Source organism: Cornus florida, unplaced genomic scaffold (genome assembly GCF_030987335.1).
Source record: "Cornus florida cultivar Cherokee Brave unplaced genomic scaffold, ASM3098733v1 CherokeeBrave_3.0.0_Hap2_Chr08, whole genome shotgun sequence".
NCBI classification, from domain to species: Eukaryota; Viridiplantae; Streptophyta; class Magnoliopsida; order Cornales; family Cornaceae; genus Cornus; species Cornus florida.
The window spans coordinates 40761853-40778324 of record NW_026775578.1 but is presented as its reverse complement, the minus strand read 5'-3'; the positions used below and the strand labels follow the sequence as shown (position 1 = coordinate 40778324).

General features: G+C 38.3%; 1 protein-coding gene across 1 annotated transcript; it reads left to right on the top strand.

Moving 5' to 3' along the window:
- The first annotated feature begins 50 nt into the window (after positions 1–50).
- Positions 51–8681, top strand: LOC132270110 (uncharacterized). The gene is made up of 4 exons (XM_059771314.1): positions 51–282; positions 392–471; positions 3375–3849; positions 8518–8681. The coding sequence occupies exons 1-4, from the start codon at positions 51–53 to the stop codon at positions 8679–8681; spliced, it is 951 nt and encodes a 316-aa protein (XP_059627297.1).
- Positions 8682–16472: the final 7791 nt, after the last annotated feature.

The window sequence follows — 16472 nt, the reverse complement described above, 5'->3', positions numbered from 1 at the left end:
CATCTTAGTTTCAAGGACAACAGTCTACAAGATCTGCTCCTACCACTCCTATGCCAGCTGGATCTGACAGGAGTGCAGTTGTTTGTTATCAGTGTCAGCAGCCTGGGCATTACAAGTCCAGTTGTCCGATGAAATCGTCTTCAGTTTCGTCAACTCCGAAGGCTTGTTATGGGTGTGGCCAGCAGGGTCACTTGATTCGTGATTGTCCAGGCCAGGGAGCAGGCACAGGTAGTGGCAGAGGGTCACGACAGAGGCCATCTCAGTCGGCTACAGTTCAGTCAGGTTTCAGACCGCCACCACCACAGCCTGCCTTGTCTTCACAGGGTTCACGGTCAGTTAGGAGGGATACTCCTACTATGTCAGTGCAGCAGTTAGGTGTTTAGGTTGGCAGTCCTCAGGCACAGGTACCACAGGGACGTGTTTTTGCACTGGCACAGACCGATGCATTTTCTGGACCGTCAGTTCTTTGAGGTATATTTCCAGTGTTTGGTTGTTGGGCCCGTGTTTTGTTTAACTCTGGTGCATCTCATTATTTCATTTCATCATCATTTGCACTTGCATCGGGGTTGGAAGTTAGTTTCTTGGAACGGGCGTTGAGTGTTGATACGCCAGTTGGGGTTTCAGTGTCTTTGAGCCGAATTGTGCGGGAGTGTCCCATTGTGATAGTCGGGCGGACTTTCATGTTTGACCTTATCTTCCTGGAGATGACTAGCTTTGATGTCATTCTCGGGATGGATTGGTTGGCTTCATTTCATGACACGATCGACTGTTACAGAGGAAGGGTTACAGTTTGCACTTCCGAGGGAGACTGTTTCTTTTTCGTGGTAGATTGGAGTGATTCCCACATTTCATCGTTTTATGGAGTTCGTGGACGAAGTCATGGTGATTACTTCTTGGCTAGCCTTATAACCGAAGAAGATGATGTTGGGAAAGAGGATTATCCTGCGTTTGTTTGTGATTTTCTGGACGTGTTTCCGAAGGATTTGACAGAGTTGCCTCCACACCGAGGAGTGGAGTTCTCTATTGATTTGATGCCAGGTACCGCGCCGATTTTTATGGCACCATATCAAATGGCCCCAGTTGAATTGGAAGAATTGAAGAGGCAGCTTGATGATTTGAGGATGAAAGGTTTCATCCGACCGAGTGTGTCACCGTGGGGCGCACCGGTCTTATTTGCTAAGAAGAAAGATGGATCTTTGAGGTTATGCATCGATTACCGGAAGTTGAATCATGCCACCATCAAGAACAAGTATCCTTTGCCAAGGATAGATGATTTATTTGATCAGTTGAGGGGAGCCAGTTGTTTCTCGAAGATTGACTTGAGGTCTGACTATTATCAGTTGCGGGTTAGGGATGAGGATATCCCGAAGACAGCATTCCGTACACGGTATGGACACTATGAGTTCCTTGTTATGCCTTTTGGCTTGACTAATGTGCCAGCAGCATTCATGGACTTGATGAACCGCGTCTTTCACGATTACTTGGACCAGTTTGTGGTAGTTTTCATGGATGACATTCTTGTGTACTCACGGACTCGGGAAGATCACGAGGTCCATTTGAGTATTGTTTTACAGATTTTGCAAGAGCACCGATTGTATGCCAAATACGAGAAATGTGAGTTTTGGCTACAGGAGGTGAAGTTTTTGGGGCATGTTGTTTCAGAAGGTGGAGTATCAGTTGATCCATCAAAGGTTGAAGCAGTTTTGACTTGGGAGCGACCCAAGAAAATGTTTGAGATCCGCAGTTTTCTTGGTTTAGCGGGTTACTATCGGAGATTTGTGAAGGATTTCTCCCATTTGGCAGCTCCTATGACCCGTTTGACTCGGAAAGGGGTCAAGTTTGTCTGGAATGAGGCCTGTGTTTCATCTTTTCAGGAGTTGAAGACGAGATTGACTACAGCGCCAGTGTTGGTGATACCTGAGCATGGCTTGGGTTATGTGATCTATTGTGATGCTTCACGTGACGGGTTGGGATGTGTGTTGATGCAGGATGGTAGAGTAGTGGCTTATGGGTCTCGACAGTTGAAGACTCACGAGTACAACTACCCTACTCATGACCTAGAGTTAGCGGCAGTTGTATTTGCCTTGAAGTGTTGGAGACATTACTTGTATGGTGAGAGATTCGAGGTATTTTCAGATCACAAAAGTCTTAAGTACCTTTTTTCCCAAAAGGACTTGAACAACAGACAGAGACGATGGGTTGAGTACTTGGAAGATTACAACTTTGATTTGCAGTATCATCCGGGCAAGGCAAATGTTGTAGCTGATGCCTTAAGCCGAAAATCTCATGGAACTTTGGCCAGTTTAGCTATTCGGAAGTGGAAGATGCTTGAAGATCTGGCAGAGATGGGATTACAGTATTTTGATGATGATGGTTACAGTGAGTCAGCATTCTTGTTTAGTCTTGTGGCTCAGCCTACTCTTGTTGTACGAGTGATTGAGTCACAGAGACAGGACCCGGACTTAGATGTCATCCACGCTTTGATCTCTAGTGGTAAGACAGTGAAAGATTGGGCCTTGCATACAGATGGGGGTCTACGGTTCAGGGGTTTGTTGGTGGTTCCCACAGTTTGTCGTGAGGATGTCCTACGGGAGTTTCACACTTCCCGTTTTGCAGTTTATCCAAGTGGTACTAAAATGTATCACAATTTGAGACGTCAGTATTGGTGGAGCGGGATGAAGAATGATGTTGCACAGTTTGTGGCTAGATGCCTTACCTGTCAGCAGGTGAAGGCCGAGCATCAGAGGCCAGCGGGTTTGTTGCAACCATTACCTGTAGCGCAATGGAAATAGGAGCATATCGCTATGGATTTTGTGACAGGTTTTCCAAGGTCACGAAGGGGCAATGAGTTCGTATGGGTCATCATTGATAGATTGACCAAGACGGTTCACTTTTTGCCTATTAAGGCAATAGACGATGCAGAGAAGCTTGGTGTATTTTATGTGAAAGAGATTGTAAGGTTACATGGAGTCCCTGTAACCATTGTGTCAGATAGGGATGCTAAGTTCACTTCGAAGTTCTGGGAAGGACTTCAAGCAGCGTTTGGTTCAGCGTTGCATCTTAGTACGGCATTCCATCCACAGACAGACGGTCAGTCAGAGCGTGCTATCCAGATTTTGAAGGATATGCTTCGGGCATGTATACTTGATTTGGGAGGTAGTTGGGAGGATCACCTTCCACTTATTGAGTTTGCCTACAACAACAGTTATCAGGCGAGCATCCAGATGGCTCCATTTGAGGCGTTGTATGGTAGACCTTGTAGGTCTCCTGTTTATTGGACTGAGGTAGGCGAGACAGCCGCCTTAGGACCCGACATTGTACTCGAGACTACTGAGAAGATTAAGTTGATAAGACAGAGGTTATTTACAGCTCAGAGCCGACAGAAGAGCTATGCGGATAAGCGGATAAGACCGTTATCCTTTGAGGTGGGAGACCACGTTTTTCTACGGGTTTCTCCACGGAAGGGGTTGATGAGATTTGGGAAGAGTGGCAAGTTATCGCCACGATTTATTGGACCATTCGAGATTTTGGATCGGGTAGGAGAGGTTGCCTACAGACTTGCTTTACCACCACAGATGGACAGAGTTCACAATGTCTTTCATATATCGATGTTACGAAAGTACGAGCCGAATCCATCTCACATTTTAAGTTGGGTTGATGTGGATATTGATGAGGATGTTTCCTACGAGGAAGGACCAGTTCAGATCCTTGACACTCAACAGAAGGTGTTGAGGAACAAGACGATACCAATGGTGAAAGTCCTTTGGAGACACCACGGAGTCGAGGAGGCTACTTGGGAGCTCGAACAGGAGGTTCGGTCCAAGTACCCAGCGTTGTTTTCTTCCTCAGGTATGTCTTGATTTCAGGGACGAAATCCTTATAAGTTGGTAATTTTCAGCATTTTAGAATTTTCTGAAAATTCGTTAATGCAAGGGCATTTTCGTCTTTTCACTTTACCATCCGGGTTTGTGGTTGGGTCCAGTTACATTTCCTACATTTTAATTTATGTGGTGATGTAGCATTTGTATGGTGCAATTGTGTATTTGTGGTGTAATTTGAGACAAAAAAAAAATTAAAGAGAAAAGGAAAATAATTTCAAGTGAGGCCCACCACTAATTTATTTGGCCAAGAAATCTTCTTTTCTTTCTCTTTCCCGTATGCTCTCTCTCCCTCTCGGTTCCTTCTCTTTTTCTTTCATTTTGGAGACAAAAACTTTGAGGTTTGATTACTCAATCATCTTTCATCGGATTTAGGAACCGTTTGAGGCGAAACGAAGCTTGTAGCGAGCTCTACGCATCCATACTATCAATTTCCAGATTTGAGTCTTCCTTTGAGCTCGAATTTGGAGGACCTATTATAGGGATTTCGGCTTGGATTGTGAGGTAGGGACATTTTAAGCTATGGAATCTTGCTCTATAATGAATCATGCTCCTCTATGTGTGTTATAGCATGTTTAATTGTTGTTGATTTTGATTAAAATGATTTAATTGACAACATGCTAGTTATGTAAATGTGTATAACATGGTTGAATGAAAAGTATGTCTATGTGATGGTTGTTTACATTTTTTTTTGAGGTTACTAACATGCTATAATGATGCCATGAGAACATGCTTATTTATTATTGTGCTAAGTTCCCATTTGTCATTATATTGAGATCATGACATGAGCCTACATCTCATTGGGTTGTATGAAAAAGGGAAGTGGTTGTCTTGAAATGAAAATGGGGATTTAGGAATGAATGTTTTGGAAAAAAATTGGTTTTGACAAACCCGGTCGCTGCGGGGTTACCAACGGGCCGGAGGTTAATGTACCCTAGGGAGGACTAGGGAGAGTACCCTAGCGTGGTTGAGCTATTCGGGTCCCTCGACGGTGCCACGGGGTCACCAAGGGCCTAGGGACGGTAGCCAATCCTCCTCTCGTCGCAGCGGGGTTACCAAAGGGGGTTACATTAACTTTGAACGTGATGGTTTTGAGAATGAAAACGGGGAGTGACTTTAGCATGCATTGCATCTCACTCCATTTGCATTTGTGTGTGATTGAATTTGACTTGTACTTGTAATTATTTTTCCCCTTCAATGCATGTCCCCAATCTCCCATTGGCCTATACTTTATTTGGATTCACTAGGACACAAGAATTGTGTCTTAAGTGTCACCTGCTGAGTTATATGCTCACCCCTATATCTATATATATTTTTTTCAGGTCTTAGAAAGGAACTGGTGGATGACAACCCACCTCAAGCTTGAACGGCGTTAGAAGTCCACTTTTGTATCTTTGTATATTCCCCATTATTTTGTAAAACACTAGAAGTGCAAAGATGTATAATTATTTTGTGGAACTTTGTTATGTAATATAACTAAAGTATTGATGATGTTTTGGATGGGGATTTGATTGCATGCAACTTGTTGATGAATGGATGGATAATCCTAATTTGAAGCATTGTCTAGGTTAGTTGGTTGTATCATTATCTTTTGTTGCCGTGAATTCGGAATTTGAGCCATGACAGGTTAAAAATGTAATTAAACAGGTTGTGATAGGCTTATTTTTAGGGGAGGTCATGCCGAATTTTTTTTTTTTTTTGTTTAAAAAGTATTAGTTTTGAGTCGTTACAGCTTAATTGATTTAATTAATTATTTATGGGCATTTTAAATTGATAAATTGTTTATTTGTTTTATGTGCATTCAAATACGACTATCTGGCTAAGTGTTTAATTGTTTGATTTGTTAAAATTGGAATTGTGTATTTGTTTTATATTGTTTATTTATTTCAACTTAATTACATGTAATTGGGATTTAATTTATTTATTTGATTAATTTATTTATTTGATTAATTACGTGTTTTTAAATGACTTGTGTGACTTATTTGATTTAAGATATATGCTTGTAGTTATATTTAAGTTTAGGGTTTTTGTGTTAAGTATTTTTGGTTAGCTGACTTAGATTTAGGCTGGACTTAGGATTAGGGTTGCTGGACTTAAGATTAAGGTTTTAGAGGAATCTATATATATAGAACAATATAGGTGTCTGCAAGGGTTTAAGAAATCCTATTCACGTATAGAGTCTGGGGAGGAAAAAATTGAGAGGAATGTGAAGAGAGATACAGAGTGAGGGTCTTGAGAGGTTAATTAAGGAGTTGCTTTTGGAGGGAACCACGAAGCAGTAGAAGAAGGGAACGGTGATCAGAGAAAGAAATATAGTCTTGGAAATTCTGCAATTTAGAGACGGCAAAAGGTTTCAAACTGAAACCTAGAGGCAAGTTTCAGTCTATCTCTTTCCTATAAACTTGTGTTCTGTGCATTCTTTATAGTCTATAGGGTTTAATTCAACTTTAAAACTAATGGTTGATGCATGTGTAGTAGACTGTAACTTGCTGTGTTTAAAGAACTGAAATCGGTTTCCTGCATACTGTGTTTGTTTATGAATTGAAACTTTTGTAAATTAATTCATAGTGGAAGGTGAAAAGTTTCTAGGACTTTAGGAACTTAGATGGAACCCTAGGAATGTTAAAAGTGTTGGGACAGTGACTGGAAGCTTCGCCGGAAGCACAGAAGGTAACTGAACAAAGCAGAGAGGACGCATGGAGCAGAGACGGCTCTCAGGGGGAGAGAGCTGGCTCCCCAAGTAAGGGAGCCGGCTCCTATTAAAGTAGAGCCGGCTCTCCATGAGGGAGAGCCGGCTCTGGAAGATAAAGAGCCGGCTCCCTTGAACAAAAACCCCTTTGGGGGTATTTTTTTTTTAATTTTTCTAATTTTAGGGGCTTGAACGGAGTTTCCGGAAAGTATGGGAGGTTGTAAATATTTAAAATTCCACCTGTTAGGTCCTTAAAGTATAAGTTGGTGGGTTAACTGGAGAAGACAGTATGAATTATAAAATATTAAATGTGAATGCCGTCGAAAAGAGGGAGGACTGTATTGCCAGTTGTTTTAGCAAATTCAATGAACTGAAATAACAGGTATTTTTAGGCTTTTATATCAAAGATATTTATGATATATTTAAGTTCCACGAGGGTTGGTTAGGTTGTGGTTGTGGACGTCATGTAATTTAAATACATGGTTGCATGCTGTCAGGAGTGGAAGAGCTTTTATTTACCGGTTTGTTTTAACCAGTTTATTTGGGTAAGTATAAAATACCGTTGGGGTTTTATATAATGTGCAGTGAGACTTCTTAGTTGACATATTATGTCAGGCACAGGTTTTAAGATGAAGGATTATAAAGGACTTCATGAAATGAAATGATAATTTTCATGACGTTGGGGATTAAGGAGGACTTTCATTACTAGTCTTTGTTTTAATAATTTAAATGAACTAGTATGAGAGTATGGTTAGGGATGTCTAGTATAATGTGCTCAGGTCATATTTCTGATAGTCATTATACCATGATGTTGGTGTTAATTAATGAACTGTTGAAATTTCTGTTTTGTCCATTGGATGGATATAGATGGTTTAAATTGTCTATCAATGCTTTAACAATTTAAATGGAAGTTTTATGATTATAATCATATACTGGATGCATGATAGGGTCTTAATACTATCTGAATTCTATTATGCTAGTTTCTGGATATATTTGATGTTCTAATGAATGTGCATCACTCGAAGATCATTTGCATTATATGTACCGGTATGGGATGGTGACATATCAGGGATGGATTAGATTAAAAAGCTAAGTCCTACCCCTTCATACATAAGGAATGGATTAACTAAAATAGTTAAATCCTACATGAATGCATGTCCTGTCAACTAAAACAGTTGAACGACATAACGGATGTTTGCTCTATATTTTTCTGCAGTAGGAGGGCTAGGGATTTAATTGAAACATTTAAATCCTAAGTAAATGTCGTGTCTTGGCAATGAACAGTTGAGCGGCACTTTATTAGTTTTGGATGGAATTTATATATATATTTATGTTACCACGATATGAGCTTGACTCTCAGGATCAATGGTTAGGAAGCGTATATGCATTGGGATGCATAACTGGCTATGATGGTTTGATGTGTGCCCTGCTAGGTCTGCTAGTCAGGTTGAGACAGGCCTGTAGTCCAGGGAAAGTCCTGTAGTGTGAATATATTTATATTTACGGACTATTTAGATATTGCTGAGCTACCTAGGATGTATCTGCGTATCGGGTTTATGTATGGATTGTGGTAGGTTGGAACTTGCATATGGGCCTGACCCACTCTTATTTTTCAGGTGTTCGTCAGTACCAGGCTTAGAGCTTGATCGTGTTGATGCAGATACAGACACTCACTCTTCCGACTACATAGGATTTTCTTTCTTATTTTGTTTTGGATTTTAATTCTGTAAATTTATTTATCGGTTGGGATTATTAGGATCCACTAGATGGATTCCCGAGTTGTACAGATTTAAAGATTTAAATTATATCAATATTTTATTTTGGAGGACTTTTACAATTAGAATTCTTTTCAGCGCATTATTATTTTATTCTTAATTCAGTTTTTTATTTTCTACTTGTTTACATATTAATTGTTTGGTATCCCTCGGATCTGTACTCGAACTTGATCAGCCGTGGCTCTAGAATCGAGGGGTATCACAGACGGGTTGGCGGTGAGTTCTGCGAGGATGAACTCGGCCGGTGGAAAGCTTAACTATGGATGGCTCGGCCGTGGAAGACTCGCGGCGGCTGGCGAGGAGCTTGACCATAATGAAGATGGCCTCAGCTGTGGGTGACGGGCTAATAGGACTGAACGTCGGTGGATAGCTTGGCTGGACGGAATCGGTGACAGTTGGCTCGGTTAACTTTGGAACGACGGTGACGGGCGCGGCTGACTGACAGCGGCGGTAACGGGCTTTGACTCGTCCGAGTTGGACTCGGTCGGGTTCAATGGCTGTGCTCGAAAGGATCGATAGTAGAAAGCTCTGAAGGTGGAGAGATGGGGACGGTAGACAGCTCGGGTTCAATTGGCTGGGTTTTGGTTTTTGATGGGTTCAATTGGCTAGATTTTTTGTTGGTTTTTCATGGGATCAATTGATGGGTTTTGGTTGTGGTGGTAGAGGTTGCAGTGGTGGGTGGAGAGAGAAAGAAGGGGTGGGCAGTATTAGTAGCAGCGGTGGCGGTAATATAGCCGGGTTCAATGGCTGTCTTTACCCTATGTGTTTGTATGTATGTATATATAGATATATGTGTGTAATTACCCTATTGTTTTGTATGTATGTATATATAGATATATGTGTGTAATTTTGAATTGTTGGGTTTGTGTGATGGTGGTGGAACAACGAAAAAGATGGTGGTTGTCGAGGTTGTGGTGGTGATTGTGGCGACCTTGTGGGCAGGTGTGTGTGAGGGTGTGCAGGGGGCACCAGTAGGCTACCACACTGGGCGAGCTACAGGTGCACAATCCCACATCGTTTGGGTGTGGATGGGGCAAATGCTATTTGTAGATTCAACACCCTTCTATAACACAACGCGTTTTAAAGCCGTGATGGCCGTGAACCCATCAGAACTCTGTAGTTAAGCGTGCTTAACTTGGAGTAGTACCAGGATGGGTGACCCCCTGGGAAGTCTCTGGTCTGGGTGAGCCAAAAGCGGACAATATTGTGTCTGGCCAGGGTGAGGGTCGTTATAAATGGTATCAGAGCCTGACTCAGCCGGAAGTGTGGCCAACGAGGACGTTGGGCCCCAAAGGGGGGGTGATTGTGGCGACCTTGTGGGCGGGTGTGTGTGAACATGTGCAGGGGGTACCAGTAGGCTACCACACTGGGCGAGTTACAGGTGCACAATCCCACATCGTCTGGGTGTGGATGGGGCAAGTGCTATATGTAGATTCAACACCCTTCTATAACACAACGCGTTTTAAAGCCGTGATGGCCGTGAACCCATCAGAACTCTGTAGTTAAGCGTGCTTAACTTGGAGTAGTACCAGGATGGGTGACCCCCTGGGTAGTCTCTGGTCTGGGTGAGCTAAAAGCGGACAATATTATGTCTAGCCAGGGTGAGGGTCGTTACAGGTGAGTGGTGGTTGAGTATATTGACTGAGGTTACTTTGATCATTTTACATGCTCAAAGGGTAAACATGTACTTTCATCCAGTTTGGGGTGTCATTGTTTAAGTTTGCAAACTTGGGGGGTCTCATTGTCCGAAAAAGAGCTAACTTATATATGCCTGTCAATACGGTAAACCTCAGGGGGTGTCATTGTAATTAACCCTTTTTTTATAGAGAGCAAAACTTTTTTGAATCTCTTTTTTGATTTCTTTTTCAAATTTTTTTTTTTGTGTTATTTGACATGTTTTTATATAGCTCTGCTTGTAATAGAAGTTCAATTTTGGTAACAAAATTGCCAATTTGAGGGAGAAAAAAAAAATTTAGGTTTTGGTATTTTGTTCACGTTTCAGTGGATAGTGTATTGTTGAAGAGGGACAACATAAGAGAATGTGGCATGGCCCATGGAGGGTATGATTGTCAATTTAGAGAGCTTTTAATGTTCTGAAGCAAGCACGACAATGCTAACTCTTACACTCATCAGTGTTATTATGTCCGAATCATTTAAATCTCTCGAAAGCTTATCATTTTCCACTAAAAATGATATTTTATGAAACTTTTAGGATAAAAATTTGACCTAAGAAAATGACATGTGTATTCTTTGTGCATGTTTTTTTGGTAAATTTATATGCGATTAGGGCCTGTTTGGTGTTTGTTCTATCATGTTTTGTTTTGTTCCCAAAATGCTACGATACCACTAGGCCTAAAACATGTTTGGCATGGCCTGTATTGTTTTCAACCGTACCAGAGCACTCCATCTTTTTGGGCCCAAAGGTGAAACACCAAAAAAGTGTTCTAGTTTGTTCCAACATTTTTTGGGCTACAAAAAGCATTGTAGCGGTGAGAACAAATTGGCTCATGGCAGAACAGGTGTAAAGCAGTTGCAACACAAAAGTAGGGTTTGTTCTCATCTGTAGTGGGCGATTCGGTAGGCGATTGCAGAGGCGATCTTGCGCTTCATTTGTGACGACACTTTCGTGCACACCGTCGGGCTTCAAATTGGCGTTTTGGAAAGTCCGGCGACCTCTCTCTTCATCGTCTCTCTCTCCACTCTCGTATTCTATTCGCTCTGTCCAGATTCTCCCCAAGCTCCGTCCAAATTTTTTATGGTCTTTTTGCAAAAGGCTATGATGAAAAATATCTGAGCAAATTAATCATCGAGAAGATGACTCGTTTCATGGCAGGGCGACTCGGATGGTCTGTGAGATGCTTTTTGTATTCTCAAGGGCAACTGCTGTTGCAGCCATGGTTGTGTCACAATCTCGTCTGATTTGATCTAAAGCAACTCTGAGCCTCGTTTTATTCCCGTTGCATATATTATATATAATTATATATGTCTGCATTTCATTTTTTTTTTTTTTCTTCCAAGTCTGCGTTTCATTAATTGTCAATGTGATCTACAATATTCAGATTTGAAGATGGAAGAGAAGGATCCATTTTTAGGGACTATTGTTTGCTGGAAATTATTCAGATTTTGTTTGTGTTAATATGAATTTTTCAGAATTACTCTTTCTTCAATTGAGCATAAAAAATTCAGCATAAAAAATAAAAAATATGAAAATATTAATCAAAATATGAATTTTTAAGAATGTAAGTTTAAAATAAAAATTCAGCATAAAAAATAAAAAATATACATATACTGCATATTTTTTTATGATACATTATCTTTCAAATTTTATAAATATAGTAGTAATTTTAAATTTGTTTGGTAACAATTAATCTGTTTAAATCATTACACAATTGTATACTAAAATTATACAATAATTAATTTATAACTTTATATTTAATAAAGTTATAAATAAAACACTATAAAACACAAATACTTACCAAACATGTTTTGTTCTCTTACTTCTTGAAATTAAATACCTTGCCAAACATGTTCTACTATGTTTCTATTCCAAAATTCTCACCGCAAATTTTCATCAGCAAACATGTTTTGTTCTCATTTCAAAACACTACATCACAAGACACTTGTTCTGTTCTAGATTAGAGCATTACACTACACCACACAACACTTCCCGAACGGGAAACTCCTATTAACCAATTCCATGAGGCATAGTTGTTACAGCATTTATTAACACCACAACAATTTAAATGATTATCACAAAATATTTTCTACAATAATTTTTGGAAGGCTTCAGACTTCACTTTTTTAAGTCTTAAAAGAAATTGTTATTTTATAAAAAATGACACAACTGGCTTTTTCAAATTTTATCCCTTTGTCTTTAATTTTTAATTTTTTAAGTTTCTTTTCACAAAATTAAAAAAAAAAAAAAAATTATCTCTGTTGAGTACATGTTGAATAAATTATCTCTTTTGAGGAAAAAAAATTATTTCCATTTAATAAAGTATCTCTTTTGACAGGACTCATAAAAAATTACTAAAAAAACTACCTCTTTTGCCTAAAAAAAAGTTAAACTTTATTGAATAAATTATCTCTTTTGATTGGAACATAAAAAATATATATATAAAAAAAAGTCATTATTGAATAAATTATCTCTTTTGACCGTCAAAAATTAAATTATTTCTATTGAATAAATTATTCTTTGAGAGGACTTCCAAAAAAAAAAGAAAAAAAAAAGAAAGAAGAAGAAATAGTATAGCACGTGAAAAAAAAATAGTAAATGAAGTAAAGAACGTAAAAATAAAACAATTTACATTTCAAAAAAAAATTTATATGAGTATTATACAATTAAAATACAGTATTAAATTTCATTTAGAGAAAATCTCATGTATCATTATGCGAAACTGCAATTTTGAGAAACTAGGAAAAAAGACAAATCAAAATAAACCTCACTTCGGATATGTCTCAGCGGTTTACTCACTGGATTTTGAAGCTTAGTAAGCCCAAGGTCTGGGGTTCGAATCCCGTTGGGTGTTCTTTGTGGCTAGCCTCCGCTGCCCCTGCAGTGACTTACCCGACTCGAGTGGGGAGATGCCCTTCCGGATCCTCGGGTATTAATCGGGTTATTGAGGGCCATAAGGGTTCGTGCCATCCCGAACATTCTAGGTTAATTAAAAAAATAAAAAAAATAAATAAATAAACGTCACGATTTGAGTTTGACCATTTTCCAACAGTCATGCAACCCTTGGCCATTTCCTTTTTATATTTTTGTGGGCTTTATTAGATATTCATACAAATTGGACCTACTTGCTGGCTTAATTTGGCTGTTCAAACTTTTAGTATAGAGATGTAAATGGAGCGGGTATAACACACAGCGATCTTGTTCTAAACTCGTTCAATAAAGACAAATTAATTCTCAAATTCAGAGATGACAAAAATCTCCACCCCAGTGAGGCCTTGCCTCGCCTTATCTCGTTTGAGGGCGATTTTAAAAAACCGATTATGTAAATGGAGACGGGGATGTGGGCTGTTTTGAAAAACACGACCAATTTTGGGATAGTTTCGGGGGATGGTCGCCCCGCCCCTCCCCAAATATATTATAAATTTATTAAATTTCTCTTACATACTATGATATATTAATAAAATAAGTTAAATATATATATATATTAGGAATAACAAAAATCTCCATCCCAACGAGGCCCCGTACTGTTTGGGAGCGAATTTGGGGAACCGATTATGTAGATGGGGATGGAGATGGAGACTGCTTTGAAAAACCCGGCGGGTTTTGGTGCGATTATGGGGGTGAAAAAATTAAATAAGGATGGGGAATGAGATCCCCCGCCCCATTGCCATTCATACTCAGACTTAACTGGTCTTGCCTTGCCTCATTCCGAACTCGAGATAGATTGAAGATTTGACGGTTCCTTTTATGCATATTTCAAACAATTACTAAATACAATCTATTATTAATTCAATATCAATTCTTTAGAAAATATAAATATAACCAAATAATTTATAAGAATGATAATAAATTTTATAGTTATATATCTGTTGGCACCAAAAACTGGCAGCCATCTCAGCGATGACATGGACCAATGAAGAATTGACAAGTGTTTATTATGTCTTAAAGAAAGACGGCCAATTGAGAAACAAGAGGAGAAAATCTAGGCAAATATATTTGAGCCACTTTGTTGATAAGGTTGTTGCTAAATATATTTGTAGAAGATTTGAATCAATTCAAATATGTCATCAATTCAAAAGAGAAGACTAATAACTAAATCCCAATGAAGCAGGAATTTCAACAAGAAAGGAATAGCCGTATAAGTTTAAAAGTTACAAATGGCCATTAGGCCATTTAAGGGAATGAAACGGGCTGCTAAACTTAAGGAGGGGAGTTGCTAAAAATTAGCAATTTTTTAGCAACTTTCTAGCAACGTTTTAGCAATATCTCGGCAACTTACATGTGATTAAATCGAGGAAGGTTGTTTTTACAGAGATTTCCTACTGAAACAAAACAAGAAAGGAAGCGGAATAACAATAGGATTTGACTGAGTTCAAATTGTGAAGAGAAAGAATCAAAGAAGGAGAGATTTTCTAGCAATAACTTAGGAAAATAAGTTGAGATAGAACTTCTATAAATAGAAGTATTGTATTCCATTCCAATTTGTCCAGCACCACCACAAAACATGCATTTCAACTAAAAATGTTTTCAATTGACTCTATGTCATTTTCCTATCAATTTCTTTATTTCAATTTAATGGCAATTGATTAGATCCTCGTCAACTATTTCGATTCAGCCATTTACTTTCTTTCAGTTTCAATTATGCCAATTTTAATTACGCAATTTTAGTTAGGCTTTCAATTCAATGGCAATTGATTAAATTCTTGCCATTGAATCGTAGTGACAATTGATTAAATTCTTGTCATTACTTGGCTGATGGCAATTGATTAAATTCTTGCTATCACGTTTCAGTGGCGATCGATTAAATTCTTGCCATTGTGTTCGGCCGATGGCGATTGATTAAGTTCTCGCCATCACGTTCGGCTAGCGATCGATTAAGTTCTTGCCGCCTGTCTTCACTCGGCCATTCCATCCATTCAAACATTCATCAGCCGTTGTATTTCTTTAGACACTCTAAAAAGTTCTTGCTACAAATAAGGCATAAAAGAACCTTGCTGGGAGTTCTTACTAGTCTCTCTCCCACACAATCGCCTGAGAGTCAGCCATCGGAAAAAGGGATAGACTGGTGTTCAATTACATATTTTGGGTATTTTGTACAAATACTCTGGCACGCCCGCGAAGAGTCCATCGACCGGCATAGGGAACAAAAACCGCGCGAACAATATCTAAAGAATCGTAAATTTTATGTATAGTTGAAAAATTGAATGGGGGATGGTTGGGGTTGGATCGATCTTGATTCTAATTCTCATACTAAGCATAACCTGATTAGAACATATCCAACTATTCAATCCCATCTCATTTGTGGCGTAATGGGACATAACTATGTCCTTTGACGTATTTACATCGAAGGCTGAGGGTTCAATTTCCTAAGCGTTGAAACAATCTAATGTATTTGTTCAAGTACAAAAGGAAAATAAATAAACAGATTGTCAAATTCAAAAAAATGGGGGTTGCTCTATACTTATATAATGTCAAAAGGTCAGGTCTATACTAAACTCCTCCATTTAGAAATTACACTTTCTAATGGTCTTACTCCACATCCATATTCACAAAAAAATATACTTTGCTCAAAAGTAAGAGAAAACACAAATGCCTATATATATATATATATAATTACAGACACATACATGATTAGAATCATCTACTCAACTTTGGATTTGCTTGTTTTCTTAATTTAACTATAACTTAAATATGTTAATACTTCAACAAGAGAAAGAAAGTATAATATCTATTAAAATAGAGAACATGTCTTTCTTCTAATTATCGCCACATTGTATTTGAGATACATATCTCCAGTTTTATTCCAGATATGTAGCATTGCTCAATTTTGATCATATAAGTGTATGTAATATATATATATATATATATATATATATATATAGATATAGATACATGTACGCATCTGGTTTTTAATAAGTTCTCATATTCTAAGGAACTAGGCAAAATGACCATTAAAAGAGAAATGAGAGAACAATCAAATTGATTTTTTCTCTCTAATTTCTTTTCTTTTCTTTTATCTTTTATTTTATATATATTCTCTATTGCACTCTGAGTTTAAGAACTTCAAGTTGATTATTTATTTATCAAATTATTCACATGCATGCAGATGGTTGAAAAAATTATGGTTCTTATTGAAAAGAAAGTTATAACCCTTGAAGCGTAAGTCAAAGTTTTATGCTTTAGATTTTATAATAAATAATTTTTTTGGAATTTTTTTCTTTCTCTATCCTATCATGTATTATCTCGACAAAATTACTTTCAGAATATACTAAGTTGCAATCTCATCCATCAAAAAGTTTCACTTGCTATGTAATTCGAGAAACCACATCACAAAAATAATCCGTGATGTTTAGCATTTTTCACAAACATGCATGTCAATCTGATCTTTTACTAGCATATCAAACAATGATCTCTACAACAATTGCTAAATAAATGTATAAATGCGTGAATGTATA

What these genes read in the sequence shown, in the direction of transcription:
- LOC132270110 (XM_059771314.1), top strand. Translation starts at nt 51, where the DNA reads ATGCCAGCTGGATCTGACAGGAGTGCAGTTGTTTGTTATCAGTGTCAG. An exon ending in GTCGGCTACAGTTCAGTCAG is followed by an intron (nt 283 to 391) that starts GTTTCAGACCGC and finishes TTAGGTTGGCAG; the next exon opens with TCCTCAGGCACAGGTACCAC. An exon ending in AGCGTTGTTTTCTTCCTCAG is followed by an intron (nt 3,850 to 8,517) that starts GTATGTCTTGAT and finishes GAACTTGATCAG; the next exon opens with CCGTGGCTCTAGAATCGAGG.